The sequence below is a fragment of the Gymnodraco acuticeps genome, unplaced genomic scaffold (assembly GCF_902827175.1).
Source record: "Gymnodraco acuticeps unplaced genomic scaffold, fGymAcu1.1, whole genome shotgun sequence".
Classification (NCBI taxonomy): domain Eukaryota; kingdom Metazoa; phylum Chordata; class Actinopteri; order Perciformes; family Bathydraconidae; genus Gymnodraco; species Gymnodraco acuticeps.
The window spans coordinates 1,197,641-1,210,896 of NW_022992308.1; the positions used below are offsets into that span (position 1 = coordinate 1,197,641).

The following is a 13,256-nucleotide window of genomic DNA, read 5'->3' on the forward strand; positions in this document are numbered from 1 at the left end:
CTCTGAAGCTCATCCAGAATGCAGCGGCTCGTCTGGTCTTCAACCTTCCTACATTTTCCCTCACCACTCCGCTCCTCCGCTCCCTTCACTGGCTTCCGGTAACTGCTAGAATCCACTTCAAGACAATGGTACTTGCGTACCATGCTGTAAATGGATCTGGCCCTTCCTACATCCAGGACATGGTTAAACCGTACACCCCAGCGCGTGCACTACGCTCTGCATCAGCCAAACAGCTCGCTGCACCCGCACTGCGAGGGGGACTCAAGTTCCCATCAGCAAAAACACGTGGGTTTGCTATCCTGGCTCCAAAATGGTGGAATGAGCTCCCCATTGAAATCAGGACAGCAGATAGCCTGCACATCTTCCGGCGCAGACTGAAAACTCATCTCTTTCGACTCCACTTCGAGCGATAGAATTACTAACAAATAATTACTAACAAAGCACTGATATACTAATAAAGGACTGGCTTATCTATAGCCAGTTGAGTAGCACTTGAAATGTTTGGCTCTATGAAACCTGATGTACTTATATGATTCTGTTTTCTTCAAAGTTGTGTCTTCCTGGTCGAATGTACTTATTGTAAGTCGCTTTGGATAAAAGCGTCAGCTAAATGCAATGTAATGTAATGTGTGCTGTTGTCTGTGTGTGTATGCATCATGGACTCAGAAAAAAGTAGAGTATTAGGCAGTGTTCTGCAATAAGAGGCTTTAGTGAGGTTTTCATTCACAAAAGGTTATTAAAAAGGCACAGTGGTGCTAAAGCTAAGAATAAATTAAGTCATTGGAAAACCTGCATGTAGTGTACAATATCAAACAAAGTGAGCTTCTAAATGCACAAAAACAGTGGGGATGTGCTACCACTATTGTGAGTAGCCACAAATGTTTTGTATCTGCTTAATACAGAACGTTAAAATGATGAGCTCTGAATAGGACACATAGTGATGTTTTGAAAGAGAAGCTTCATTTTTAAATGGCACTCTCTCAGCTGGAAATGTATCACATTTGAACAAAAATTGTGTTCTCCTTTTCTCAGTAGGCATCATTAGGGGTTGTCACAAAACAAAGATTCTTCAGTACTGACTTGATGCTGCAATTCTGAAAACGTGAGTGTTCATTTTTCTACAGTGCCCCATGTACTGTCGCTGCTCTAGCATATGATGAGAATGTTAGGTATGCAGTAACGTTACTTTATAGGCTTTCATTATATGCACCCTATTTTTACTTTGAGAAAGCTACATGGTGAACAACAAAACTCTGTTGAAATCCAGCAATGTTATCAGTTAGCAGCCTGTAGGCAGCACAGTCCTGACAATAACAGAGATAGATAATCATTACCTAATGATGCATTCAAGCTCTATTCAGTAAAAATTACTATTGGGCAAAGGTAAATGATTAGATTTTGAAAATAAACTTGAATAAGTTGTTTGGAGGAGAAGTGTTCACACCAATACAAAAACAGATATTAGAGAGGGTATTATGAGCATTTAACTTCCTGCAAAAAAAGCAGTATACAAACCGCCATGCAACAATGTAGAATCACATGGCAATCTTTTTTTTTTTACGGTTAAAAAATGTGGTATTATGAATCACACATCATTTTTACTGATATGCCCAACCACCAAATGTATGGTATTGCAACATACCTAGTAAGTATTTTTGATTAACCTTCTTTGGTGAGTTTATAAAAAATAATCATTCAAATTATCTTACTGCGTCAAACAATTAGATATCTATTTTAAGTTTTTACATGTTGGTAATATCATTCCATTTTCCTGTCTTAATTGTGTTCAATATCTCAGCAGCAGAGAACGGTTAGTATTCTCTCCGATGAAAACAGTAGCTGTAGTGGAGAGTTAGAGATGTTGTGTTGGCACGAGTTTTGTGTCTATCACTAGGTTCACCCAGGTATGTCGGCCAGAACACCACTTAAGGCCAAAGGTCCAGAATAGAGGAAATGAGGAGCTACGATGAGGTTTGACTTCTTTACTTATTTAGGCAGACATACAGATATTTGTCTGTGTGTGTGTGTGTGTGTGTGTGTGTGTGTGTGTGTGTGTGTGTGTGTGTGTGTGTGTGTGGTTTTCCTACAAGGGAAATAAACAAAATACAATCAATATAAGATCACTTATGCATACAAAAATAATATACATAGTAATGCCAAACCCTGTAGAAATAATAATCTAGACAAGCTATAAAACAACATGTCTCCCTTCTATTTATAATCATACACACATTAACATATGTCAAACACTCTTTACCAGGCAACACAGAGATTCAAAGTTAAGCTACCGCTAATGAATAACGTTCCACTTCCGGTTGGCGGGAAGCGGCAGCCGATGCTCTTATTGTGAAACGCTACAGACATGCTACTTCCGGTAGCCGAGTAGCGGAGCAATAGGCTACATGCACTAGGGTCTGAGACGTACTTCCGCCTTAGCCGTTATACTGCTCGGACGCTTCCGGGTTGCTTCTGGTCTGCGTAGCTGAGCGTCCACAAATGTTTTACTGTTTAAATCTGTGGTTTAAATATGAGTCGACGGAAGATTTTCAAAACGGAGCATTTGCAAAGACAAGTAAAGAACTACTCCGAGCACTGCTGTGTCCCACTTTGTACGGCGTCAGCTAAATTCAACGGCGTCCTAAGTTTCCATGGCTTTCCGACCGAACTCGAGCTGCGAAGACAGTGGCTGGTTAAAATACGACGCGATAACTTTACAATCTCCTCTCACTCCAAGGTCTGCAGTCGTTACTTCGCTACGGATCAACTAATAGAGCCAAAAACCCTTGATGGCCGTAGGAGGCTTGTGAAAGGTGCTGTCCCAACTCTGTTTGAGTGGAATCACTTCACTGCTCAAACACCGCGGGCTAGTGTTTGGGAGAGAAGGGAGCGGCCCACTGAACCAGTCTCTCGGGAGGAACAGGAAGAGCACATCGATGTCCGTGACCATGATTACTGCTCAACCCCTGAACTAGCTTCACTGGACATGTCCTCTCAAGCTACAGAAGACAACTCCAAAACATTGGAGGATCTGCAGAAGCAACTGCAGGAGTTAAGAGTCCAGCGAGAGTTTTGCTTACAGCGGTTTGCTGGCTCCGACGACAACATCCGATTCTATACCAGGTAATGTTTTGGCTAAATTCTATCCAAGTTTTTGAGATGGGTTAGCTTATAAAGAATCCTGTTTACCTGCCGTTTGACTGCTGACTATTTGCATGCAGTGTTGGAATAAGTAGGCTACTCAACTTAACTGAAGTATAAGTACAAATACTATGGTTTGAAAATACTCCTGAACTGAACATGTAGAATCATAAATCATGTGTTTTCATAAGTAACTAGAAACTATGAAGGTTAACTAAATGTGGTGGAGTAAAACATACTAATACTAACAACATACTGATAATACTTTACTACAAGTGGAAATCTTCAAAACCTTACCAAAGTAAAAGTACATGTCAATATCCACTGCGTTTCTCCCAGTTGCACACTTAAGAATGAAGAGTAAAAGTAGTCATTCTGTGTAAAATGTTCCCTGTATGTTTTAGATTATTATTACTGCTGCTTTAATGTAGTTGTTACATGTTACTGCTGTATATTACTATACCTGCACCAAGTGCCTTCTTAATCAGTCTATTTTAATTGTAATGTATTATAGCAAACAAGAGGAAAGCATTAGCCCATGTGTTACAGTTTTGATTGATTGATTGATTGAAAAGTTTATTAACAGCTTGTATATTGGGTACAGTACAGTACAGCTCAAAACATACAATTGTTAAGGGGATGCAGACCAGAGAAAGACTTTCGTCTTGTTTACATCAGGGTCCCCCATTTCCAATTCATCATATCATTTAAGACATATTTGACATACAGATGGCTTATTTACAATTTACATACAGGTGGTTTTTTACATACAGATTGCTTATTTACAATTTTCATTTTAGATTTCGTTCTAATACATCCTAACCGGACATTTAAGACATACCAAGTCTACAGATATACAGTTAGTAACAGAGTCTAACATGCGAGTATATACATAGATGGGGGGGGGGGGAAGCTGTCCATTGAACGACAGGTTGAGATTTGTACCATTACCGGGGCCAGTTTTGCAATGCTCTCCCCGAAGGTGCTCTTTAAGAGAGGTTTTGAAGGTAAGTATAGTTTTACTTTCCTTTACAGTTGTGGGAAGAGCGTTCCACCTTGATGTGGCATAATTGCGAAACGTGTATTCCCCCTTTTTTGTGCCAAATCTGGGTTTCACATGATTTGTGGAGCTCCCTCTGGTGTTATGATCATGGTATTCCTTGACCTTTGGGAAGAATTTTGACATGTACATGGGTCTGAGTTAACGAGTCAATTAATGACTGACATGTGTCTTTTGTGTACAGATTCCCGAGCTATAACCACCTGATGGCCTTCTGGTTTTTGATTGAGCCTTCCATTTATAAAATGGTTCGTGTTACAAGAGCGATATCAGCTGCCAAGAGGAATGAAGAAGTGGTTACACACGCACGTCCATCAACAGTAGGCTACGTTTCTTTTAACACACAATCTAAACACAAACTGAAGGGAAAATGTTTCTCCAACATTTCATTGCTTTCGTGTAGGCTAAAAGGCTATAGTACTCAATCCTTTTTGAATACATCAGAGAACTAAAACAACTTAATGTTTTTCCCATGGTGTGCTACACTCATGACATTAATATAGTACCCTTTTTTTGTTTATCTTCCAGAGACAGCTGCTTCAGCCAATTGACGAGTTCTTCCTTTTTCTCTGCTTCCTGTCGGTGGGTTTGAAAGAGAGGGACCTTGCAAACCGCTTCAACGTACACCAGTCCACTGTGAGCCGCATCATTGCAACATGGACGAGTTTTCTTACAACTTTATTGGGGTCACAGTGCATCTGGCTTACACCTGCAGAAGTTCAAGCCCACCTCCCAGAGGCATTCAAAGATTTCCCAGACACACAGGTGATCCTGGATTGCACAGAGCTGAGGTGTCAAACACCATCCTCACTCCTCCTCCAAAGTTAAATGTATTCTACATACAAATCTCACTGCACCATGAAAGCCCTGGTTGGCATAGCCCCACATGGCGCAGTGACATTTGTTTGCAGTCTGTATGGTGGTTCTGTCAGCGACAAGGAGATTTTCAAACAATCTGGAATAGCTGCGTTGTTGACTGAAAACATGGCAGTGATGGTAGATAAGGGCTTCCTGATCAGCGATTGCTGCAAATGCAAGGTGTACTGCCCACCTTTTCTGTCAAAGCAGAAGCAAATGCCAGCCTATCAGGTGAGGGAGACACAGGCCATTGCCAGACTGAGGGTTCATGTGGAGCGTGTCATTAGGAGGATAAAAGAGAACAAACTTTTTGATGGTGTCATCCTCCTGTCCCATGCCTACAACATCAACCAACTGTTTGCAGTAGCATGTATGCTGTCAAACTATCAGAACAAAACACTGGTCAAGAAATGGGTGAAATAAGACAAGATTATGACACCTGTGCAGGTAGCTGTGATTAAGCTGGGTGAGCACACCGTAATCCCGTGTTGCCTGACACACTCTAGTGTTTTGTTTGAATAAATGGTAAATAGCAAATTACAATGCGTTGATGATTTCTTACAAATGCACTGATTTACTATTCATTACACAAATCACTTCACTTTATTGTCTTTTTAAATACAATTGTATATTTATTTACATATATGAAATGTGACAAACAATATATATCAAAAACAAAATATTGAAATCACATTTTGTTGTCATTCAGAACACATGATTGAGGGATTGCCTCCTAAAAACAATGACGGCTGAGCCAGGGTCTAGCACAGGGGTGGCCAACCCGCGGCTCTCGAGCCGCATGCGGCTCTTTGTCTAGTTTCATGCGGCTCTTCAGTTCATATCGAATTGTATATGTGTGAGTTTGGGGGAGAGACACTGACTCCTGTCCTGACTAGTGTTGCACGGTGTACCGATACTTGAAAGGTATACCGCGATACCCTGTCGTTAAAATCGTTACGATTCCTCCGTTTCATTAGTATCGGTACTTTAAGAATGACGGGGGAAAGTACTCCGGTGAGAAAGCGCTGTTTTAATAAGAGCCGTGTGTGTTCAGCGCTCTGCTTCCACTCCCTGCACTGCAGCCGTGCCTGCACCCGCCCCTCTCAAGCACGCTCTAAATCCCTCCCCTCTCTCGTGCACGCGCTAGCTGCCAGAGCATGTGAGAAAACGAGAAGCATAGCTGCAAGTGGGAGTGCAACTGCCGCTGCGCCTCGGCTTGTTGACAAAAAATATGCCAGAAGCTAAATTTGGAAGTATTTTAGCTATATCTCTGACAGTGAGGGCAAGCCTACGGACACCACGAGGCCTGTCTGTAAGAAATGTATTAATTGTATTTAATACGAATTCTTGTCATTTATTGTATTTACTGTTCTCATTGTTTAAAAGTTTGTGTTATGGTTATGATTCTGGTGTGACATAAAGCACAATAATTACATTTAAGACTGTTTCCCGTTTTTTAAGAAAAATAATCGGAATCGCAATTCTTGACTTGGTATCGAAACCAAAATGTTGGTATCGTGACAACAATGACAGTTAAACCTGATATTTAGTAGGTCTGTTAAGTATTGGATGCTGATCATTCTGACGTAATTTGGCCGGTCAAAGTTGTTTGGGCTCGGATAAAATCGCTCCGTTACTTTGGTCCCTTACTTTCGTCCCGGCTCTCCCTACGTGTGTATGTGTGGTGTCAGGTGTCAGTATGAGAGGATGACAGCGCGTCTAATTTTGATGTGGCCCAACAGCCAATCACAATAATACCTGCAATGCAGTGAACCAATCACCTTTGAGGGGGGGAAAACCTATTGTTGATTAAACACTATTCAGTGTTTCCCCTACCATTGTCTTGGAGGGGCACTGCGAGCCGCCAACGGAGCCCCGCGCCCCCCCTGATATTCAAGGTGTTATATATATATACTTTTAAAAAATATATATAGCATCAAATTGCAAATAATCTATAACTACTGTCACTTTTCACATTGAACATGTGCTCTTTTATTAAATAAACTAAACGCTTTCATTTTAATTTGTGGGTTTAGTGTTTTTGACCCTAAGAAACACTGATGCATTAATCAATAACAATAATACACAGCTCCTCTCTCTGCTCCAGAGGATTTTAAAAATATATCCCAATGCCACAAAAATGAATCAGTGACGTGGTTGAAATCTTGTCTCCAGAAAACAAAAAACTGAAACAAGCGGTATCAGTGACTGTGTGTTTGATGTGGCTCCTTGCAGTAACATAGAAAACATGTGGCTCTTAACCTCTGACTGGTTGGCCACCCCTGGAGCAGCTAACTGCTTACAGAGTTAACAATGGCTACAGTGCCCACTACTTTTTTAATGACAGGTACTTCGGCATGTATGTGTAAAAAAAAAAAAAAGTCTACTTTTTCTCTGATTGCTCTTTGCACTTCTGGGTCTGTGTATATTCTTTGCACCAGGTAGTCCTCTTGTGCCCACACTACAAAATCACACCACTGCATCCCAGATACAAGAAGTTGACCCTGTACTTGCCAGTAATAGGCATGGCTTTTCTTGAGCTTAGGGGAGCCACATTCCATCTGCACATATTTGCAGTCGACATAATTTGGGACATTGGGACATTTGAATTCAACAAGGCCAAATTGGGGATATTCTGTTGGGTCAAAAACAACTCCATCAGGGGAGGCACCAAGCCAGGGCGTAGAGGGGTGAATGACAAGGCCACAAGGGGAGTAGTTCACGTTTGCCAGTCTACTGTATTCAGCTGCTACTGTGGGCTCCATCTCGGCACCTCTCCTCATTTCTGCAGTCTGCCTTGTACCTTTGAGTATTCGCTCTGCAAGAGAGTTAGCAGAGCTCTCACCTCTGACGTGACAAATCTCTCTAAACCTAGAGGCAGTAACCCTGGGTTTGCGGAGCAGATGCCACTCTGAGCTAGAGCTTTGCTCACGGGTAGCCTCCTCAATTTTGTGAGACATTTCCAAATCAACAGATAAGCTGTTCATATGTAGTTGCTCCTCTTCTGAGCACACCAGCGGTAAATCACATGGCAAGATCACATACCCCTCTATGGGCAAGTGGGGTGTTGGTGGTGTGTCAGTGTGAAGTGTGGTGTACCGAGACGTCAAAGCAGGCATCTGATAGGACAGAACACTGCCCTCCTGCACAATCCCGAAGGCACTTTCCACAAGGGGCTTGTCAGGTCTCATGTTCATTGTGGTCACAAGCGGCCTGTCTTCAATGCTGAATACTGAGTATGCCTCCGTAACTCTGAACAGGCAGGGATCTGGTAATGGCCCCACCATGCCTCTGTAGAATCCACTCCTACAAAGAATGGCAAAGACAATATAGCACATTAATGTGACAATAAAGGTTAGGAATACAGCACCAGAATTATGAATTTTAAAGACACAGGAAACACAATTTTCCAGCTAAAATTACCTTACTCCAGTCTGCACCATCCTATTTGGTACAGGCTTGGTGAAGACCATGGAGTTGATGGGCCCTGGCTTCACACCCTTAAGGAAAAGACAATTACTATTCGTTGAGTCACTTTAAAACAAAAACTCTGTGAAAGATTACAAGTATTTGAACCTCATTGAAATTACCATTGTTCGCGGCTTGTGCCATTGCTGTTCCGATTCAGTACAGCTATGCACAGGTGGCACAACTGGCATGTTCAGTTCAGTGTAGTGTGCTGTTTGGAACAGCAATGCTACTGTGTGATTGCACAAAACAGTTCCTGCAACACAGGAGCACTGGTTGTGCGTGAGCACCACTGGTGATGAATCACGAAGCGTTATCTAAAAAAGAGAGAAGAAATACTAGTGATTAGTAACCTCACTTGTTACTATGAGCCAGGAGGTTATTATGAGTAGAATTATTGGTTATTTTTACTGACCCATTATCCTAGAAGAAGCATGTATTCCTGAATGCTTAAGGTTTTACCCTCTTACCCTACAATACCACAATGAACTTTCTTTGGAAACTAAGATGCCTTGAAAATTGTATTAAAGCAGTTTTTACTATATATTTGAACCCCCAAACTTACACATCCATAATCAATGTAATAATATCTGACCAATCAGCTGTGATAAAGCAGGGAGAAGTAGGACACTGTTGAGATTCCCTTAAGGTAAACTAATGTTTAACTGAACTGAAACTCAATAAACGGGGGGGAACAGTGTCAATACTGCCTGCCTACACTCAAACTGTGTGCTGTCTCGCTCTTCCGCATTGACCTGTAGCACAAGGCTCTCACGCTGACCTGCCCTGTCAGCCTGTCTTTATTGGACACTGAATGAAGAAAAACAGAGCAACAGCGTTAGATCTATACTCACGTCAACAAATCTATGGCAACATTGCTTTACAAAAGCTGATACCATTATGCAGTGTGGCTAACAACAAGATAACCTTGGCTATGCTATAAGGCTATTAAACGATAGTATTTGTTAGCAAAATGGCTAATGTTTTAAAGAATTAACACCAGAAACAGTACATAGCGTTACCCAGAGCCCTATAGTAGTCTACTATAGTAGTAGTATAATAATAATAATAATAATAGTAGTTATACTATAGGGCTCTGGCGTTACCTAGCTTTTGGCAGCTAATGTTAGCGTAACCCGGAGCATAAGCTAGCTGGTTAGTACCGGTTACCTTCTTACCTTCATAGTTGTGTATATATGACGCAGCATATAATTTGAAGCCTTTATCGAGTTTGCTGGCTGGGGCTTTAGTCGTCCGGCAAATCCGATGAACATCTGACATTTTTAATTTCGGAAGCTCTTGTAGGCAGCGGGTGTAGAAGGTCGTCATTTTCAAACAGGAAATGAATCGGCCGCTATGAGTAGAATGCGGAAGTGACTGTGCATGTAGCCTATAAATGAACTATTAACACATAATATCTCACCTCTAATGCCACATAAACATTTATCCACATAAACTACATCCTATTACATTAATAATAGATCTGTGCCACTCAACACGGTGTATATACCCCTAACTTTGAGACAGGAGTGCCGACTCACTTGATGAGTGACTTAATGAGCAGCCATAATAAACATGCACGCAGCATGCACCGATTCTTTCACCCACACATACGGGTTTTGGGCCGAGGGCGACACCGTACTTCCGGTATCAACCATTTCACACGAGGTGCATACAGAATATCATAGTCGATTGCCTTAATCAATATAGTCAACCCTAAAATACCACATATATGCATTGGCATGATAATATTATTGTGACAAGTGGGGTATTCACCTGGTGTTTCCAGAAGATAGACGTAGATGCAGCCAAAATCGACCGAAGGCCACTTTTGAGGGTCGTAATTCCATACATTGTACATCCAACAACCCACACAGCTCTAGTTTACGCTGGTAACGACCTAGAGCACACCCCTCAAGTCCAGAGATGTAATCCGAAGACATGCAGCGATTTCTTCGGTCGTTAATTCAGAAAAAAAACCTAGTGCGCTCTGCCTGGCAACATAAGCTAGCTGTTTATATTAGCATTGCCAGGATTTTTGCACCTCCAGAAAAATGGCGTCTTTATAAAAAAACATATGGCGCGCGTTGCATTGTGGGTAGCTGTGACGTCACTGTGTGTGAAAGAATCACATGAGCACGGAGACTGCAGTCTGCATTAAGCCCCATCGGCACAGAAGTTATCACAATAATAATGAAGTGTAGAACAACATAACAGGCAGCACTGTGGACAAACACTCACGTTCATTTACGCACACAATACAACATTTAAGACGGCCTAACTTTCCTGCAACTACTGACGCACATTACCCTCTGATGTGTGACGTCATCCAAACCACGTGGGTTAGCCCCTCCCCACTATGAAGGCACAATTTAACAGGTATCAACTCTGTATAATAAAATAATATATATATATATCGATAACTATAACTTTGGAGCCTTTTCTACAGTAGCTTTTCAGCATTTCCTAGATCTCCCTATCCTCTTTACTTCTGCTAAAGCTGTACCAATGAGGCTGTTTCACACCAGCAGTCTCATTCACACAGCTCCTGCTGTCTCAATAAATGGCCTGATACCATAAAATCTGCAACCGGCCTCTTTGTACACAAATGTTAACAAACAGCCTGCACAAAGAGCAATTTATAGAGAAGCAGGCAGAGTGTTTTCACTGTCTCCTTTAAACCCATTTTCTCAGAAAGCTGTCGATTTGATAAGTCGAAACTACTGGCATGGAAGATGTGTGGCTGCTTCATTGTTGCATGCAGAAGTGCATGTGGCCGAGTGTGATACAGACCCAACAAAGACAGTGTGTAGACATGTTTATGTATGCCTTTGTGTATTTGTGTGATTCAGTTTGCCTGGTTTCTTGCTCAAGTGTGTAGGACTTTGTGAATGAGAGCGACTGTGTGTGTAATGTCTCTCACAGCCTCTGTGTGTAGAACATACTGTAGAGCTGACAGCTGAAGCAGCTGAGATGTCCACTTGTTCTGCATTCAGATCTCAGAGTCAAACTGAACAACAACAGCAGCTGGTACAATTGCCAACAGAACCCTGTCACCACGGGTTACAGTGCCGCCATAGATACTCTGCTCTGCAATCCAATTCTTCAAGCCTTCATGACACTATGCTCTCTTTCAACATTGTTTTGTTTTCATCAAACATTAATTCGAAGCATTTCATTATTTTTTATAGTATTCTACATACAGTATATACACAAGACTGTTACAGCACCCAGGGTGGCTGGGTTAATTGTAATCCCTCTTTCTTAACTGTTACTTATTTCCTGTCAGCTCCACACGTTCCTCTGTCTCCCATATCATTATTTTCACATACATCTTAACTGCATTCTCGATTACTTTTCGAGGAAATTATTCAGCATTGGGGTCATTTATGTAATAATTGTATGTACCTTTCAAATCCACAGCAGAGTCCAATTTTGAGTGGGCAGGCTGAGAAAGTGTTGATAGATGTGCTTGCACATGTCCTCATTGTTATTGGCAAGCAGTAACTAGCCTGCTGTGCTGAGATCAACTGGATGAAGGCTGTCCATATGTTTGTGTTTGTACATCTGGAGCTGAAACGTCTGATTGATTCTGGGCGGCCGTAGCTCAGTCTTTAGAGACTTGACTTGTGGGTATGGAAAACTACCAAACAGGAGGGGCCAGTTTGAGTCCTGGGCACTGTCGAAGTGCCCCTGAGCAAGAAAGCAGACCCCCACACTGCTCCCTGGAGCTTTTAACTTGAATATTCCAAAACTATATTTCCATTGAGGCAGTTTTGCTGCACCTGAGAGTCTTTGAAATCATAAATTCATGAAGCATTAGAGAAACTATTTCTCTCTAAGAACTCAATTTTAATCCTGATATACAGTTATTATTTTTTGCCAGATCATTACTGTGTATCTAAAGGTAGGGAAACATCTTGAGCAAGGCATCAAACATAACAACAATGTGTTTGTTCTTGTTAACTTCTTGCCACTGCATACATCTCCCCCCTTATTGTTTCTGCTGCTAAAAATACTCAGGCACCAAGTGAAAAGCCAGGTTAATATCCCTATGATGATGATTCAAGTGCCCAGTGTACCAAATCAGCATCTGCTAAGCCGAATCTGTCAGGCACCTTGTTTATTCATCTGCTGGGGTCATCTTTCACTCATCATATTCTGCTAGTTTTACGGCTTGCAGGTTTTACAGCCTAGTCTCAGCGACCTTCACTAATCTCCTTGGGCCATATAGCCCAGGCTATGAATAGATCAATGACTTGATCCGCTGGTTGCCTTATCTCTCAGTAGCTCTTCGCTCCTATAGACTCTCAGAAGCATCAGTTACATGGGCAAACCTCCAGATATTGGAACATAGCTTCTAGTGGTGGCAGGAAGCTAATATTGGAGCTATCACAGTGCTTGACGATACGAGAAATGTGTCACTTGAATATGACCAATGGCATCCAATGTGGAAATGGGTTATCAGCCAGTAGATTAATGTGAGTGGTTGCGTTGCACCCTGAACCCCCAGCTGTGACCGGGTGTGACTTACGGCGTCTTTGACGGATACCATTTTTGTAAAAAGCACGACTGTCATTGGCTCTGTCACCCATTGCCTGGATGTCTTTGTTGAATAGGCAGGAAGCAGCTAATTCAAGTGATGACAGAAAGGCCACAGATGGCTGAGTTTCCTTTCAGATTCTCTATTAAAGGTCATGACCCCTTCAAGGACTTATTGAATACAAAAGCT

At 41.8% G+C, this 13,256-nt stretch overlaps 2 protein-coding genes across 10 annotated transcripts in view; both read left to right on the forward strand.

Moving 5' to 3' along the window:
* Positions 1-13,256, forward strand: part of LOC117541056 (ecto-NOX disulfide-thiol exchanger 2-like) — a 261,284-nt gene that overhangs the window by 68,559 nt on the left and 179,469 nt on the right. The gene's annotated exons all lie outside the window — the stretch shown is intronic.
* On the forward strand, positions 2,399-5,599 carry LOC117541059. Its single transcript, XM_034208112.1, has 3 exons — positions 2,399-3,120; positions 4,383-4,518; positions 4,727-5,599. Exons 1-3 carry the CDS (start codon positions 2,528-2,530, stop codon positions 5,024-5,026), a joined length of 1,029 nt encoding a protein of 342 aa, XP_034064003.1. The 5' UTR covers positions 2,399-2,527; the 3' UTR covers positions 5,027-5,599.